This window comes from Pelobates fuscus, chromosome 2 (assembly GCF_036172605.1).
Source record: "Pelobates fuscus isolate aPelFus1 chromosome 2, aPelFus1.pri, whole genome shotgun sequence".
In the NCBI taxonomy this organism is placed as follows: Eukaryota; Metazoa; Chordata; class Amphibia; order Anura; family Pelobatidae; genus Pelobates; species Pelobates fuscus.
The window spans coordinates 272,157,079-272,175,039 of NC_086318.1; the positions used below are offsets into that span (position 1 = coordinate 272,157,079).

The following is a 17,961-nucleotide window of genomic DNA, read 5'->3' on the forward strand; positions in this document are numbered from 1 at the left end:
CTAGAGCCTTTATTTACTGTACTTAGTATAAAAGGCAGTGTGCCAATATTGGGATAGCACTTCCCAGGTTCTCAGGCAGTATCTCAGCAGTAAACGTAGGCAGCCAGATAAGTGAAAATAAGGAAACTTTATTCACTTACATAAAAAGCTGTTATGGCGATAAAACATAAAAGATTAAAAAGACAAACAATATCCCAAAGTCTCCTGCAGCCCTTCGTTATGCATTTCATTGCAATGTGTCAGATTCCTTGGTCCACTGACTGAGGAAGCTTATACATTGCAGCGAAACATCAATCTGATGGCAGCATAAAGCTTTGGGACATTGTTTTTTTAATCTCTTTATTTAAGTAAATAAAGTTTTTTTAAAAATGTAAGGGGAAGCTATCAGAGAATATTGTGCCAGGACCTATTTTCTGGCGTCACTGCTTCCTGGCAGTGGGTACCTGCTACAGAGTCGGTCAGGGCTGTTCACTAATGAAGTGAAATTCAAGGTGAATTCAAAGTGAATTTCAAATTTAAGGTTAAATTAGCTTAACCATAAAAATATCTATGCTTCCAGTTCAGCTATTTTGGCTTTAAATTGGAATTTCACTTTGAATGCTCAGTATCTCAGGGCCTCTGAGCAAGAAAGTTTGTTTGTAAAGGCAGCGTCAGGAGTAGACAGTAGGTGTCAATACCTGCCTGTGAGAAGGAGCAGGCAGAATAAATTATACCTGCTAAAGAGAAGGAGCAGGCAGAGACAATGTCCCCTGCTGTCCAGAGGCAAGAATGTTTTTGTGGTTCCTACTGCTTTAGGACAATGTAGTAGGAGAGGTCTGCATCTCAAGTAGGTGACCAGTCACCTCTGTTCCCTTGACTTCTGTTCACTGTAAGAAACATTTAGTGGCATCATGTTTTTCATTATTATATAGAATGTAAAGACTTTCAATTTTAAGGGCCAATGTAGATGTTGGCAGACTACCAGGACAGGGTCTATGCACAAAAATCATTAATGTAGATAAGTGATTTTGTAAATATTTTATTATATATTTTCATGTGACAACAATGAAGAAATGACACTCTGCTACAATGTAAAGCAGTAAGCGTACAGCCTTATAACAGTGTACATTTGCTGTCCCCTCAAAATAACGCAACACAGCCATGAGTGCCACTTTAGAAATTACTACAAACAATTGCTGTCAAATAACTATTATGCAAGTATTTTTCAAACATACTGTAAGTTGAACTTTAGCAAACAGAACCCTGGTTATTATGGTATTTGATTTTTGTCATAACATGAATATTAACATAAATATTTTGTAAAGGAGTACTTACATTTGGCATGTTTTTTATTTTATTTTTAGAGCATAATATACTATACAACACATTCAACCAAGCTATTAAACTGGATAAAAGATGAAGCCATGCTGAAGTCCTTACAACATTACACTAAATGGAATCACATTGTGACGGACTTTGCCATCTTTAATATCCACATTGATGAAGATTACATTCCTTGCCTTCAAGGAATTACTAGAGCTAGCTTTTGCAGCATTTATCTGGACTGGATTCAGTATTGTGTTAAAAGGAGGGAAAAGGTACTTTTTTCTATTTTTCCCTATATAATAAATAAAATCTATGCTTTAACCCTCACACATATACAAATTCCCAATCTATATATGAAAGGCAAATAATATCACAGTAAAAATAAATCTAAGCATCTTTAAAGTCCTTATTTTGCCATAATTTTATAGGATATCACAATTTATTAGCAAGCGAAGCAGTGTTAGAAATAAGATTACATAAGCATATATTAAACAAGGACCCCAACCCATGAATCTGCTTGTCCCCATTCACCATCCTTAATTGAAGAATGAAGACAGGCCACCAAACTGATGACCAGCCTAAGGCCCCGTGGGATCTTAATTACTTCTCCAATTTATGTGATTTACTGGTCTTACTTGTGGTTTACAAAAATACAGTATATTTACAGGTCCAGTGTAACAGATCAGATGTAAAGTCTATTTACAGGCAGTGATATTAAATACATGAGTGAAGCAGGCAATCTGCTGCATACAGTGACATATTTTTCACTGTTTGCAGTTTTTAATAAAAGTATCAGTTAAAATCAATAGATATGCCCACTCTTACAGATCTTATCATGTCATTATGAAGTTCTGATTAGCTGGTCAGCACTTTGCAATTTTACTACCCGATCTTTACCCCATTGGTGACTGGTTGAAGGGCTATTATTCTGACTCGGATTGATGTGACAGTGATCTAACCCTTGTGAGACCTCTGTGCCTGGCCTGTATAAGCAGATACGATCACTGCGGACAATCCTCCTCAGATAGCTGAACTCACCAATACTAGTTTCATCCAAAAGCTGGTTTATTCAGAACATCACACAACAACAGGAATACAGCAGAATGAATGGTTTTTAGTATTATGCGGTCAAAAGATGATGCTTTCCTTAGCTTAGCATGGAATACAAGAATCCCAGTTACATGAGGTAAATACAAGCAGCCATGACACAGGAAGTACAGCAAGAAGAGGGCGGAGTTTACATAGCAGGAAATTATGTAAGATGCTCACAGGAGGAACAAGAGCATTACCAAAACTGGCCAGAAGGTGGCAGCAAATACCTACCCATAGAAAAATACAAGGTAAATAAATCACAGAATAAACTAAGTAAATTGCATCTACAATAATGAGAATATTAACTGTGTAACAGCACACTCCCCGTCTGACATTGTAAATGTCACTATTTTATACCATAACGGTAGTTATACAAGTGCAAATAAACAACAGTGCAATTTGCTTGATGTCTTGAGAACGTGAAAAACAAAGAAAAAATCATGCAAAAAATGCAACAACTTCAAGTTAACATTAACGTCCAAGACTCTTCCTTCTTGAAGTCAAAGGTAGGAACAAACAACATACGCAAGTAAGTTCATTTTCCAAAGGGTAAGAGCAGAATAAGTTCAGTGATAGGTCTGATGAAGGTCTTTACAGTCCCTTGTCTTGCAACCTTCACCTCCACCTTGCGTACCTTGCCATCATCACTAGGAACACTCTTTATAATAAGTCCCATAGGCCACTTGAGTCTCCCAGCTTGTTGATCCGTGAGGTAGGCAACAGCCGCTATAGCCTCAGTTGATGCATCTGAGAAGATGTGAAGTTCTTTTCTCTGACTTGTAGTAGGGGAAGCTGAATTGTAGCAGCATGGTATACGGATTCCATCTAAGGCACGTAGAGATTGTTTCCAGGACTCCCACTTAGGAAGCTTGTCTGATGGCAATGGAGCATCCCAATCCTTAATAGTCTGAGAATTGCCTAAGCAAGGATTTGCCTTGTTTGGTAATGGGAGCAACAAATCCCATTGGATCATATAGGCTATTTACTACTGACAGAACACCATGCTTGGTAAACGGCTTGTCTGTAGAGCTGACTTGACATGATCGTCAGGTTGAAAGGCTTTCATGACGGCAACACTATTTGAGGCAATCTTGTGTAGTCTGAGGTTAGCCTCAGAGAGCATATCTTGTGTCCTCTTGAGCAGATCTATGGCTTCTTCATCTGTAGGTAAAGACTTAAGCCCATCGTCAACATAAAAGTCTCTCTCCAAAGTGTCGAGCGTCACTGCCACACTCCTTTTCTCCTTGAAGGGCAGTCCTTTGTAAACCATATGTTGCAACAGCGGGTGAGGGACTATTCCCGAAGACATGAACCTTCATGCGGTATTCTATGATCTCATTGTCCATGTAGTTGTTACGGTGCCACAGAAACCTTAGGAAGTTCCTATGGTCTTCGCGTACAATGAAGCAATGAAACATTTGCTCAATGTCGGCAGTTATTGAAACTGGCTCTCTTCTAAACCTCATGAGTACACCTACAAGGTTGTTGGTTAGATTCGGGCCTGTGAGTAGAACATCGTTCAGGGATACGCCTTGATGCTTGGCACTGGAGTCAAATACTACCCTGATTTGTTTGGGCTTGCGTGGATGATACACTCCGAAGAAAGGCAAGTACCAGCACTCATCATGACTTTGAAGTGGTGATGCTGGTTCGGCATGATCATTGTCGAAGATCCTTTTCATGAAAGCAATGAAATGATCCTTCATTTCAGGTCTGTTCTTTAGTGTTCGTTGAAGTGAATTCAATCTGGATACAGCCTGTACACGATTGGTAGGGAGTTTGGCTCTTGCTGCTCGAAGAGGTAATGGCGCAACCCAGCTGTTACTCGTCCTGGAAGAATTCTTTGTCCATTATTTTGCTGAATTCTTTGTCTTCAATCGACAAGGCTAATTTGTTGTCATCATTTGTAGTTCTAAACACTGCAGCGCCTAGGTTGTCGTAAGAAAGAATAGAAGCAGTATGCTGTACTTGGATCACGTCAAGAGGTTTTTCCTTTACTTCATAATGGCGAGGGCATCGTTTGAAGTGGGAGGCACGTCCATTCCCCAGTATGTAAGTTTTGATGGAGCGGATCTCAGATGACGTACGCTTCCTGTCTAAGCATACATCGCCCACTATTACCCAGCCTAGGTCAAGTCTTTGTGCATAAGGGGCGTCGTCAGGTCCATTACACTGGTCGCGCACTTTATGTACTCTGAGGATGTCTCTTCCTAGAAGAACCAAAATTTCAGCATTCATGTCCATTGCAGGAATCTCATCAACAAGGTGCCTTAAGTGAGGATGGCGATATGCGGCTTCTGGAGTGGGAATCTCTTGCCTTTCATCTGGTATCTGGTCACACTCAACTAATAATGGTAGGGGTATACCCTGTCCCCCCTTGATGTGAGAAACCATGAACCCATCCACTCTTCTGCCAAAAGCCTCTACACGACCAGAACAGGTTCTAAGAGTATACGGTGTGGGATGACCCTCTATGCCAAAGATCTCAAAGAATTTAGGCTTAACCAGGGATCTATGGCTCTGTTCATCTATTATGGCATACATCTTAGTAGCTTTCTCAGGGTGGTTCTTTGGGTATATCCTGACTAGGCATACCTTGGCGCAGCATTTGTGATCCAAGCCTTCTCCACAGACTTCTGTGCATGAAGAGAGAACGTTAATCTTGGCTGGAGCTTGACTTTGTTGCTCCCCGCCATAACTTGAGGCAGGTGAGGAGGTAGGTGGCTGCTGTAACTTGTCTGGAAGTTGAGTAGGATGCATAGCTGTAACATGTTTGTCGCTGCTGCATTCTGTGCACTTGATGAGGGCTTCACAGTCTTTAGCAAGGTGGCTATAAGAAGCACAGCACTTGAAGCATATTCCAAGTTTCTGGAGAATCTCCTTGCGCTCTTGTAAAGTCTTGGCCCTAAGTCCACGACATTTCTTAAGAGGGTGAGGCTTCTTGTGAATAGGACACTGGTGATTAGGGTCTTTATCTTTGTCAACCACGCACTCTTCACTAGGTGAGGTAACGGAGGGTGAGATGTCTGTCCTCTTGACCGATATTGCTTTATTAAAGTCTCTACGTTTAGGTGCTGTGTTATCATACCTTGATGATGATGAGGATGAAGCAGGCATGATGGGTTCACTGAAGCTGAAGCTGGGGTCATTTCTCATCCAAGCTTGATCACTAATGAACCTGCAAAAGTATGAGAATGGAGGAAAGGATACATTATAGTCTCTTTTATACTTTGATCCTTGTTGTGCCCATTTCTCTTGTAGGCTGTATGGCAGTTTAGACACCACTGGGTTGACACCATGAGCAGTGTCCAAGAAGCTTAGTCCAGGTAGACGTGGATCTCTCTTTGCCAACTCCAATTCCATGAGGAGGTCACTTAGATCTTGCAGCTTGGAATGGTCTTTGTTTGATATTTTTGGAAAGTTTTGCAGTCTCTTGAATAGAGCACTTTCTATGGCTTCAGAGCTACCATAAGTTTGCTCAAGTCTTGCCCATGCAGCAGAAAGACCTGCATCTGGGTGGTCAACATGTACTGTTCTCAGTCTTTTAACACGATTGGAAGATTCTGGTCCCAACCATTTTATGATCAAATCAAGTTCTTCCCTAGCAGTAAGGTTGAGATCAGCAATAGCAGCCTTGAATGTTGCTCTCCAGGCCCTGTAGCTCTCTGCACTATCGTCAAACCTTGAGAGGCTTGTGTTAATGAGCTCACGGCGCACCATATATCTGGCGAAGTCATTCCAATCGGATTTCTCACTCTTTGGTACCAAAGTAACTTGTGGAACCCCTTGGTTGTGAAAGTTCTCTGGTGATGAAGGGTGAGGTTCACCAGGGTAGAATGATGTAGCATGAGCGTTTAACTTTGGCTTAGTCTCTAAGGCTTGTGCTGGCGGTGGCTTCAGATGCAGCTTGTCACCGAAAATCACATTGTTGTTTGCAGGAGAAGATGTGGTTGGCTGCATAGATGTACCTGTATTGTAGACTTGAAGAGGCTCAGGCATATTGTGTTGGGAGGTCTCCGTGTTGAGAGTCTGAACAGTGTTGTTTGTAGGAAATACAGGAGATGACTCTGTATCCTTGCAAATGTTATGCTTTAGTATATATTCACTGGTGCGTTCAACTGGATCTTCCAGTTCTGCTGGGATAAGACAGTCCAGATTAGTGCTTTGTCTCATTGCTTGTTCGAGGACTTTTAGCCTTGCCAGGGAAGCTGCTTTCTCACCTTCCATTTGCAGAATCTTTATTTGTGCTTCTGCCAGGGAAACTGCTTTCTCACCTTCCATTTGCCGAATCTTTATTTGTGCTTCTTCCTCTGCTTGCTTTCTGACAAAAGAGCTTTGCACCTTTTTTGCTTCAGCAAATAAGCTTATCATTTAATATTGAATTTCTGGAGCAAGAGGATCGAGAAGAAGGTGCGGTGCGCTTGGTTGAGGTGGATCTGTGAGATCTGGTCTCCAGCAGATGAGCTATGCGGAGTTCTGCCTTAAGCTTAGCATTTTGCACTTCAAGATCCCTTTGTCGGTTTAGTGCATTGGTCGTGGTCAGTTCTGCTGAAGAATCCTCTATATTAGAGTCCTGCAAGAAGGCTGAGTATTTTACAGACAACCGCTTATAGCGTTCATATGTGGCACATAGGCGATTTACAGAGTCTCTTAATTCAGCTGGTTGATCAGTGAAATTTGCCAAAACTGACATGCAGTGTGAGGTTCTGTCCCAGAGGTCTGACAGATTACTGGAGAACTCATCTCTAGTTGCTTCATAGTTTTCTCTGAGTTTCTGTGTCGGTTTTATTATACGTTTGGCTTTTACACTTTGTTCTGTAATATCTGCTGGATCTGTTCCCTGTGCACCTTCTGGTTCAGAGGCATGATGTATCTGTATTGTTTCTGCCCTAAAGGAGTGTTCAGAGCGTTGGCTAGACATTTTATATTGTTTTGCAGAAAATGGTACTGTCTCTTTAAGAAACCACACAGCAGCTTAGACGGGTAACACAGTTCAGTGTAGACAAACAGCTTCAATGTTCACATGAAGTGCAGTTAGAATGCAGTAAGAACAGATCATATGCAGTGCAGTGAGCTTCAGCCACCATGTACTTCACAAGATGGGGGATGGGACTGAGCTGCTTCACAAGATGGGGGATGGGACTGAGCTGCTTCACAAGATGGGGGATGGGACTGAGCTGCTTCACAAGATGGGGGATGGGACTGAGCTGCTTCACAAGATGGGGGATGGGACTGAGCTGCTTCACAAGATGGGGGATGGGACTGAGCTGCTTCACAAGATGGGGGATGGGACTGAGCTGCTTCACAAGATGGGGGATGGGACTGAGCTGCTTCACAAGATGGAGGATGGGACTGAGCTGCTTCACAAGATGGAGGATGGGACTGAGCTGCTTCACAAGATGGAGGATGGGACTGAGCTGCTTCACAAGATGGAGGATGGGACATGGGACTGAGCTGCTCACAAGATGGAGGATGGGACATGGGACTGAGCTGCTTCACAAGATGGAGGATGGGACTGAGCTGCTTCACAAGATGGAGGATGGGACTGAGCTGCTTCACAAGATGGAGGATGGGACTGAGCTGCTTCACAAGATGGAGGATGGGACTGAGCTAGATTGTAAATTATGCTCTCACATATACACAGCAACTGCAGGAATTCTATGCATCTTTTGACTATTCTGACTCGGATTGATGTGACAGTGATCTAACCCTTGTGAGACCTCTGTGCCTGGCCTGTATAAGCAGATACGATCACTGCGGACAATCCTCCTCAGATAGCTGAACTCACCAATACTAGTTTCATCCAAAAGCTGGTTTATTCAGAACATCACACAACAGGAATACAGCAGAATGAATGGTTTTTAGTATTATGCGGTCAAAAGATGATGCTTTCCTTAGCTTAGCATGGAATACAAGAATCCCAGTTACATGAGGTAAATACAAGCAGCCATGACACAGGAAGTACAGCAAGAAGAGGGCGGAGTTTACATAGCAGGAAATTATGTAAGATGCTCACAGGAGGAACAAGAGCATTACCAAAACTGGCCAGAAGGTGGCAGCAAATACCTACCCATAGAAAAATACAAGGTAAATAAATCACAGAATAAACTAAGTAAATTGCATCTACAATAATGAGAATATTAACTGTGTAACAGCACAGCTATTAAATTGGGTCTTGGAGATGGCCAGTTTCCAGGGCCCTTCTAATTGTAGTTTCTCAAGAGCATAGAAGATGCTCAGCCTACTTGGTCTTTATTAATATATGTGGGCCAGCAGAGACCACGAGATACTGGTTCTTGTGTATTAATGGGCCCCTAAGAGCCCAAGAGATAATCATTATCACAGGCCATTTATTTTTACCCCTAAGATGGGGCAAATGAAATGCCTAGTGGCTAACTGTCCCAAAGCCACCTCTCTAAATATGCCCCTACCTACTCTCACTAATAACAGTAAAGGTGTCCACTAAACTAAAGTTAAAAAAAAATCTGTGTGAGAAAAAAATATAGTTTAGGAAGAAATAATTTGGCAGAAGCCTTCCTTTTTTAAGTCAATAAAAGACCAAACCAGGGGTAGTTACTGCGGGTGGAGCGAGATGACAGCATACGTGTCTGCGTCCTCACGGAACGCAGCTTAGGAGCAATTAAAGGAGCCGAGGAAGCGTGGAGAGGATGACCTTACATTCCTGGAGTGTCACTGGGGACAACCTGTGGAGCTTCATTCAGCTGAGGGAGAAGACCCGATGTTTTGCTGGGAGGCGGTGAAGCAGAAAAGCTAAATTCCTTGCCAGTTGGAGAGACAAGCAAGCCACCTATTAAACAGAGAAACTAAGGGAGCATAATATGTGCATGCATAATCAATGTGATCATAATACACTGATAGTAGGAAAACAGCAAGCCGTTACGAAGCTGTCCTGGAGTACATCTGTATAAGCTACGTGCTTAACGATATATTAGTTTTATATACTTTGTACTATCTGTATAATCAGTTAGCCTTTGAAGATCAGAGGACAGCACAGAGAGTAGTAATTAGGGGATAATATACGATGTAAAGTTCACTGTATCCAATTTATCCTTTGCATCTAAGACCATCTGCAGCCAGTAAAGAAGCACGTCATGTAGGCTTTCGAGGCTTATTGATTTTTTTCTTTTAGTCTTGATCGATTCTTCTCCTGCTCTGAATAACCCTTTCTCCTCACACTCCTAATTTAGGACAGAAGGAAAGGGAAGAATACCCTTATTTCTCTTTTTTTTCTTTCCTCTTTGCGTGCTTCGAAATTAAACCTTACTAAGTAAGGGAGTCACCAAATACCTATTAAGAATCAAAAAAGACAAGGAAAAGAACACTTATGTAAATACAACTTACCGTAAGTAGAAGGGAAATCTGATGTGCAGACATACTATGTGAATCTGTTGATTATAAACATCTTGACAAGCTTTTGAGTTAATATTGTCAACAGTGGTTAATTGACATCCGAAAAAATATATATCTACTAAAACAGCAGTTAAACTGTGGGGAAACATGCACTAAAATTGCGTAGAAGCACATACAAAGGGGAGGAGGAGAAAGGAAAGAAAAAGAGCGAAGGAAAAATAAGCTGGCAGTTGATTGCCTATAATTTTATTTAGGTAATCCTTTACTTTACCCCCAGTTCTTTTAACCCCTTAAGGACACATGACATGTCTGACACGTCATGATTCCATTTTATTCCAGAAGTTTGGTCATTAAGGGGTTAAAGAGTGTATCAAACTAATACTTCGCAGCAGGAACAAGGTAGTGTGAAATGGAACGCAAGACACAAAAAAAGAACATTACAAATAAATAAATAAAAAATAACAAATAAAACTCGAAAACAAACCAGAAAAATGCCTTTCCTTTTTTCCCCACCAAATCTACCAGGGAATAAGTGACACCTGGATGAATCCCTCCTCTCAAATAACCCATTGGAGGTAGACATTAACAAAGGACAAGTGGAGAAAAACCAAGAGTCAAGAGGAGGAAGAAATGAATATGACCATCTACTAAGACACAATTTGGGAAACAGAGAAGAAATCCAAATTAATACTTTGGATATTAATTAAGAACTGCAGACTTTGAATACACAAATCTAAGGAATAGAAGTAAAATTAAACAAGTTGAAACAAAAGGAAAGAATTCACAAAGAAGAGCACTTGGCGCTGGACAAAAAAAATGGCTGACATGGAGAACAAATAGATAGACCTAGAAAACCGGCCATGTCGGAACAATTTAAGTCATACACAGAAGAGTTATTGAACATCTGAAAGTAGAATGGGACAGCAGAATCCCTATGATGGAGAGATGCCACAGAGTACATAAACCTAATAAACCTAAGGGGTCCTAGACCACCTCCCAAGAGATGTTCTGATATGTTACACCTCTTGTAAAATTAAGATGCAAATACTGAGTGCTATAAGAAACAACGAATGCGCAGAAGAATACAAAACACTGAAAATATTTCAGGACTTTTCATGGTCAACCAGACAAAAAAGGAAGACCTTTTCTGAAGGCACATCAATCTTGAGACAGAACAATATTAATTACTGATGGGGGTTCCCCGTGAAAATTCAAATATTGCACAAAGGAAATATCACTCCCATTAATCATGCATATGATCTAAAAACTTGGCCAACTGAAAAAAATATCAGGAGAAGCTCAAATCACTGGATAACATACAGCATAGTCCCAATTTTACCTAAAATAGATAGGCACTAATGGTATTCAACCTTTAAAGGAGGGAAAACTCAAAGAAATCACTTTGGAAATAAAAAGACCCACAGACTATATATAAACACACAAATATCTTCCTTTTTTTTCTTTCCACGAATAATAACACAAGGGAAAAACGGGGTAACCTAAGGAATAGGTATATTCAAGAACAGGGGAAACAAAATAATGATAAAATAGAATGTAGAATAAATCAGGATTAAACCTGCACTAAGTAGGACAGCTGATTTACTAAATGAAGAAAAGTACCTCTACATATTGGCTCACATTAGAGTGAAATGACATAAAATACATCTATAATAACAGGAAGCGATGGATATATAGGAAACATACACCAAGACAGGGAGGAAGAAGGAAAGGAAGAGAAGTGGAAGGAAGGAGAGAGGATTGTCACGACTGTTAGTGTGGTCCAGCATGCAGAAACTATGTAAACATATACATATAAAAGGAAAGGAAATAAAAGGACAGAGCATAAACCGGACCTTAGAATGGCCGGACTAATACGCTAGAGACAGAGAATGGTCAAAGGGAAAGCCGAGGTCAAGGAAGCCAGAAATACACAAATACCGTTTAAACAAGCCAAGTCAGGGGAACCAGAATTCGGAAAAACCAGGAAAAAGCCAAGATCAGTATAACAGGAATTCAGATTCACAAAGATAAACGCACTCTCAGGAAACCAGGAACAGGAATCCACGACAGGGCAAGGTACTAGGGTGAATTAGGGATTTAAATGTCCCTCTCTAGGCTCTGATTGGTCAGAGGGTGACCTCTGGCCCCAGAACGTGCGTTGATGTAGTGACGTCACGCGCACGTTCGTATAATTTTGGGGGGTGGAGCCTTGGATGGACGCGACCGCATGGTCGGCGCCATCTTTAATTTCCCCGAGCGGCATTGAGGAGCGGTTCCTGGCTCACCGCTGTGCAGGTAAGCTAAGTGAGTCGGTGCGGTCGTGCACGGACGCACATGGCGGCGAGCCAGGAGCCGTGACAGGAATGGAGGAAAGAGAAAGAGAAGGGAAAACAAAGATGAAATTGCAATAGTTTATATAGAAGTCAAATTAAAGCGGCACTGGCATGCCGAACTTACCTTTCCTCAATCTCTTCCTCTTCTCCCCCTCTCTCAGGATCTGTTATTCTTTTCTTCCTGTCTTTAGTTTTCTTTAAAATCATAAGACAAAGTAGGGACTCTTTGCCTTATGGAGGATTCCTCCGCTTGACCAGCTCTGACCAGCGGAGGAGCAAAGTGTGCTTCATTTCCGCTGGTCAGAGCAATTTTCCCAGGATCCCTAGCTTTCCTCTGTGTTCCCGCGATGCTTCCTGTCAGTATTGCCGAACGTCCTGTCACTTAGACAGAACGCTGGCAAAACTGCCGAATTGCATCCTAACAGAATGAGAAGAGTTTCTCCATTCATGTTAGGATGCAATTCGGTACTTTGTTCGTATAGGAATTTCATTCTAATTAATGAAACTCCGATCCTTTTCATTGCCGCGCTATACCGTGAGTAGGGGCATGTCTAGCAAGCACTGTAAAAAAAAAAAAAAAAAACCTATCCCCCCCCCCCCCCCCCGCGCGGGGACCTACTGTCCTCCCCCTGCGCGTTGGGTGGGGGCCTTAATAAAACAATAAGGGGGGGATCCTACTGTCCTCCCCCCTGGCCCCCACCCCTGAGCGGTGCGTGGAGGCCCTAAATAAAGATAGGGGGGGACCTACTGTCCTCCCCCCTGCGGTGGGGGCCCTAATAAAACAAAAGGAAAATATTTTCCTTTTCTTGCCTATGTATATGTTTACATAGTTTCTGCGTGCTGGACCACACTAGTAATCGTGACATTGGGATTGAACTGATAAGAACAGTACTACTTAACACACCACTCCTATCTGGTGGCACATTAGATTGCACGCGCAGTGCCCCAAATTTGAAGTAGGAGGACCGACCAAGCATCTTTTTCCATCTCCCGGTTCCTAAAATCGATGCCATATACACGTAACAGGGATTACGTAACAGGGGACGTAACAGGGATTAAACTCATAGGAATAGTACTACTTAACACCTTATAATAACGCAGAGAGAGGAGTCTGAAGAAGAGGAGGAAGGTGGCTTTGAGGAGGTGGAAGACCAAACACAGCAGGCGTCCCAGGGGGCTTGTTGTCACCTTTCGGGGACCCTTGGTGTTGTACGTGGCTGGGTGGAGGAAGAGACCTTCAATGACATCAGTGAGGACAAGGAACGGGACATGGCTAGCTTGGTATCCAACCTTGTTGGACTGTTTGCGGTTGTTTGTGGTGCGTTAAACGGGGAGTTTGGTCTGTCACTGTCACTACCTGATCGATACAACATCATACCTGATGTTTCAAAGCACGTTATTCCAAACAATTTAGGAAAGCCTTTATGGCTTAAAACCAGACTCTGCATAAACTATGTAATTTGCCATGGGGGTTTTGCCATGAATCCCCCTCTGGATTGCCACAGTCCAGGTGTTAGTCCCCTTGAAACAACTTTTCCATCACTTTTGTGGCCAGAAAGAGTCCCTGTGGGTTTTAAAATGTGCCTGCCTATTGAAGTCTATGGCGGTTCGCCCGCTTGCGAACATTTGCGGAAGTTTGCGTTCCGAAAACTTTATGTTCGTGACATCTCTACCAAGGATCATTAGAACCACACCAGACACCATAAGCACTGCAGATCCCACGAACCACCGCAGCTTGGCTGGGGACTCACCATCCTCTATTCACCCTGGACCTATGACATGGCATCAGGTTCCAGTGGGTGAACCTCTCCTCCAAGAGAGAGTAGCAGGAACAAGCTCTTAAAAGAGCTTAGTGATTATAGCCCAAGGGAGTATACAGAGTATAGCAACCCCCTAGTGTAGATGAGGCTCTATGTTGAGGGTAAAACAGGAACTCAGCAGTCTGAGGGTTTATTGTCTCTTTTATACAGGTTTTCTCACAAGGTTACCACCCACGTGGACCTTGTGGAGCACAGGACACAAAGTTACAAAACCAATCAGGACAGACTTGTACAGTTAGACAATCCCAGATAACGTACACAAACCCTTCCCTCTGCTTGGGACATAATTGAGTAAAATACTGTTAGTAACTCAATTATCCCCAAGCAGAAAAAACACGTTTTTCACATAACACAGAAAACACCCCAAAACACCACATATCACCATAAATTATACATCCCTGATCGAATTGTATTGAATTATATAGCCCTGATCTGGGTGAACAACATATCGAAATGTCACCCAGATCAGAGCAAGGGTTCAGGAAATTCCTGGAAGTCATATTTGACCAACCGCAAGCATGGCTTTCATGCCCAAAATAGTTCCAGGGATTCAGGCTGTGCGGCCGGTCTTTTTCACATAGTTCCAATGCAGTTCAAATGCCCGAACGGGGCCATTTGTGTAAATATTCAATGTTAAAGTGGCGTTCAAATTGTCGAACGCTCACAAAACAGAGAGGTGCTGGTGCGCATACATATGTACAGAACCCCTCAAGTGTTGAGAAGTATTTACAAACAGATGATACAGTGCAAGCAAGTGTGATCCCTTATAGGGGTGTCTACAAGCCCAGGTGTATATGTGTATACTTATAGCCTGTTACACTGTACAGTTGATATCTGTAGTTTAAGGAGACAAAAGTAGGGGGGAGGGAACAGAGAAAACACTCCTAGTGCAATACAATTATTAAAATGTAAACTAAAATAAACTGTATCTTTAAGAATGCAACTCACAAATGTAGAGTGGTATGAGCCCCACTCTAAGCTATCTCGCCCAGGGAGGATCAGCCCCTTGGGTATGTGGGATCTGATAAATGCTCCTGTGACTCCACTGTCAGGCAAAAAACATTTATTAAAAATAAAAACAACCGATATTCAAATAATAAAAAGCACAGTCCAGCTGCAGCTCACCACACCATGGGGAGTTTGACAACAGTTCAGTGTAATATCTCTCCTTCTGGGGCCGGTCCTGCTGGCTGGTGTGTGTATTCAGTTCACTTCCTTGTATCCTGATACCAGGTCACGTGATGCGTTTCATCCCGCCTCTTGGGACTTTCTCAAATGAGCAATATCTCCTCCCACTGGAGATCCTCTTTTATTTAGGAGTCCCAAAGCCATGATCCAATCGGCTTGTAGCTCTCCAAAGTTGCACACATTGTCCATAATTACTTCAAATCCAAATAAAACATTTATTCACAATCTGTGTGTTTTTTTTTTTTGTTTGTTTTTTTTAAACAAACACGCATTTAAAAATTTCAATATCCAATATAAAATGATCATCATGCATACACATAATTTTCCAAGCACAGAAACTTGTAAACATTTGTTGGATACCCAGATAATCACAATTAACATATCCAGGGGAAAGGGGAAGATCATCTAACTTAAATCTTAATATGATATTAACCTTACAATGGCAAGAATATCCGTTTAATGGTATCTACAAGCATATAAATTAGAAAATATATAAAAAGGTGTCTATACAGATAATAACACAGTCTTAAAAAATCTATACACCGTTTACCAAAGATATGAATATACAGAAACCTCGATTGGGATCCCTTTTCGACTCTCGCCGAAGTGTTGAAGTTCCAGAGAAGGTAAAGTTCAGAGAGGACAGAGAAGACCATCCAGCTGTTCGTCAATTAGCTTGCAGTTAACCACCAGCCTGGGAGGTAAATTGGCTGCACACTCCACTTGTGTGTGGTCCGGCTGTTCGGTAGTTTGTTTGGTAAACTCCATTTACCAAACCACATAGGGAAAAGGCATGAACAGGCCTTTTCACAGTCAGAAAATAATCCTGGGGCAAAAGGCTGGCAAACAGGCCCCTTGCCCAGTGGCGAGGTTATTTTCGCCACAGGGCGGTCAACATTTATTTTGGCATTGTACAAGAATATACAAGAATTAAAAAAAGAAAGAAGATGTGGCTGAATAATATGAAGATGCTGTTTATAATAGAGAGAAGTGAATCCATCAGGCCCAGGTGACCTTCCCTGTGGCATTGCTTTAATTGTCTTGAAGATTTCGTCTGCGTTTATCAGATCCTGTAATGTCTGGGTCTGGAGTACAGTAAAAGATGGTAACTTAATTAGGTGAAGGAAGTTTGATATCTCGGTTTGTGATGGCTGGTGTGTTTCGGGGGAATTTTTTAGATTGTAGAGAGAAGCATATAATTTTATGTCAGGACAGGAGGCTTCATATTTGCTTTACCTTCTTTACTGAAACCTCCAGCAGCAAAGAAACAGTTAGCAGAACTTTTCAAAACAACCTATTAGAACAAAACAGGCATCAGTATAAAACCACTGAGACAGACCCTCCCACTCACTCTTTCTTTGCTGCTGCCTCCAGGTGAGCACTCACCAACTCAGAGTTGTCTCTGCTCTGGGTTGTGTGTTTCTCTATATATGTTTTGCATTGATATTTTATTGCTTTTTGTTCATGCTCAGGGTTTGTGTGCCTTGCGCTGGGCTGTTTGGGGTGGGTTCCCTGCCCCATCTTAGGGTTCTGGGTGTTTGGGTGTGACCTCTCCTATTTTCCCCTACACTGGTTTGTTTCCCTGGAGCTCCCCTCCAGCCGCCTGGCCGGCGGCACGGTCCGGTGGTACTCTCCTGGGTTCCCCCCTGTAACGGAATGCAGTACACGATATCCGTTGGTATCTTCAGGAAATCCACAGTCAGAGTAGAAAGCAAGGCAATATCCCCAATCCTCCCAATAACCGGACGAAACACAGTTTGGGAGTCAACTCACTCGGTTTATTCACAAGCAGCATATTTATACAGTTCCCCATGCAAGGGGTTTCCACACAGATAATCCAGGGGATTTCTCCCAACATGCATTGTGACTTTCCCAACAGGCATTGCTGCACGAGATGGATACTCCCACTAAAATGGACGATTAAGTGGATTATCCCCTCGTGCAGCAAAACCGACAATTGACTTTAAAATGTATAATTCACACAATATTCGGTACTTTGGAATAACCGAACGTTCGGTAGATAGCTGGGGTCGGAGCGCACACTTTGTGAGAATACCGCTCTGATCCCAGCTGAATTGACCGAACGCCGCACATAATACAGTTAAACATGGAAGGTGGTCTAAAAGTACCGAATAAGTACGGGACACATAATGCACCGAACGCGGGACTCCTGAATGCTCTGGAAGTCCAGCGGTGTTCGGATCATTGAGTAGCCGTTTTCAGTTCCAGGCTCTCGACGACCGAACACCGCTGCAGAGACAAAGGATCCAAGATGGCCGACCGCCGCATGGTCGGTAGTCGAACGACGGCCACCTAGGAGAGCCCTTAAATACCGATTGCAACAATGTTGCAATCGGTTAATTGGTACCACACAACTTGTGAATGTGTGGTCGACCTGAGGAGCCCGTATTCGTACGGCGAACGGCCAGGATAACCGTGTTTCGTCGTACGAATGCTTGTATGCTGGCAGCGTACGGCTGTCAGCATGCGAACGGCCATAGTACAATACATATACAATCCACGGAACACATTATACACTCAGCCTACGGACAACCTATACTGAATATAGCTCAGAAGTGGCTAGGTTTGCCACAATGCTCCCCCAGAACCAAGCCTGCATACACAGTCTGATCCCAACGGATCGGCTTGGGGATGTCCGGGAGAGTACTCACAGATCACTTCTCGAGTTCAGTCTGTCTGGATAACCCGTCAGCGTTACCGTTTTGTTTTCCGGGCCGATAATGAATGGTAAAGTCAAAGGGCTGCAGCGCCAAACTCCAGCGCAGCAGCCGGGCATTGTCTCCAGATACACGGTTTAGCCACACTAACGGGTTGTGATCTGTGAGTAAGGA

At 42.6% G+C, this 17,961-nt stretch overlaps 1 protein-coding gene across 1 annotated transcript in view; it reads left to right on the forward strand.

The window, feature by feature from the left end:
- Positions 1–17,961, forward strand: part of PCNX2 (pecanex 2) — a 3,673,975-nt gene that overhangs the window by 2,733,667 nt on the left and 922,347 nt on the right. The window contains exon 24 of the mRNA XM_063443387.1: positions 1,344–1,559. Coding sequence (XP_063299457.1) covers positions 1,344–1,559 — 216 coding nt within the window. The remainder of the gene's footprint in view (positions 1–1,343; positions 1,560–17,961) is intronic.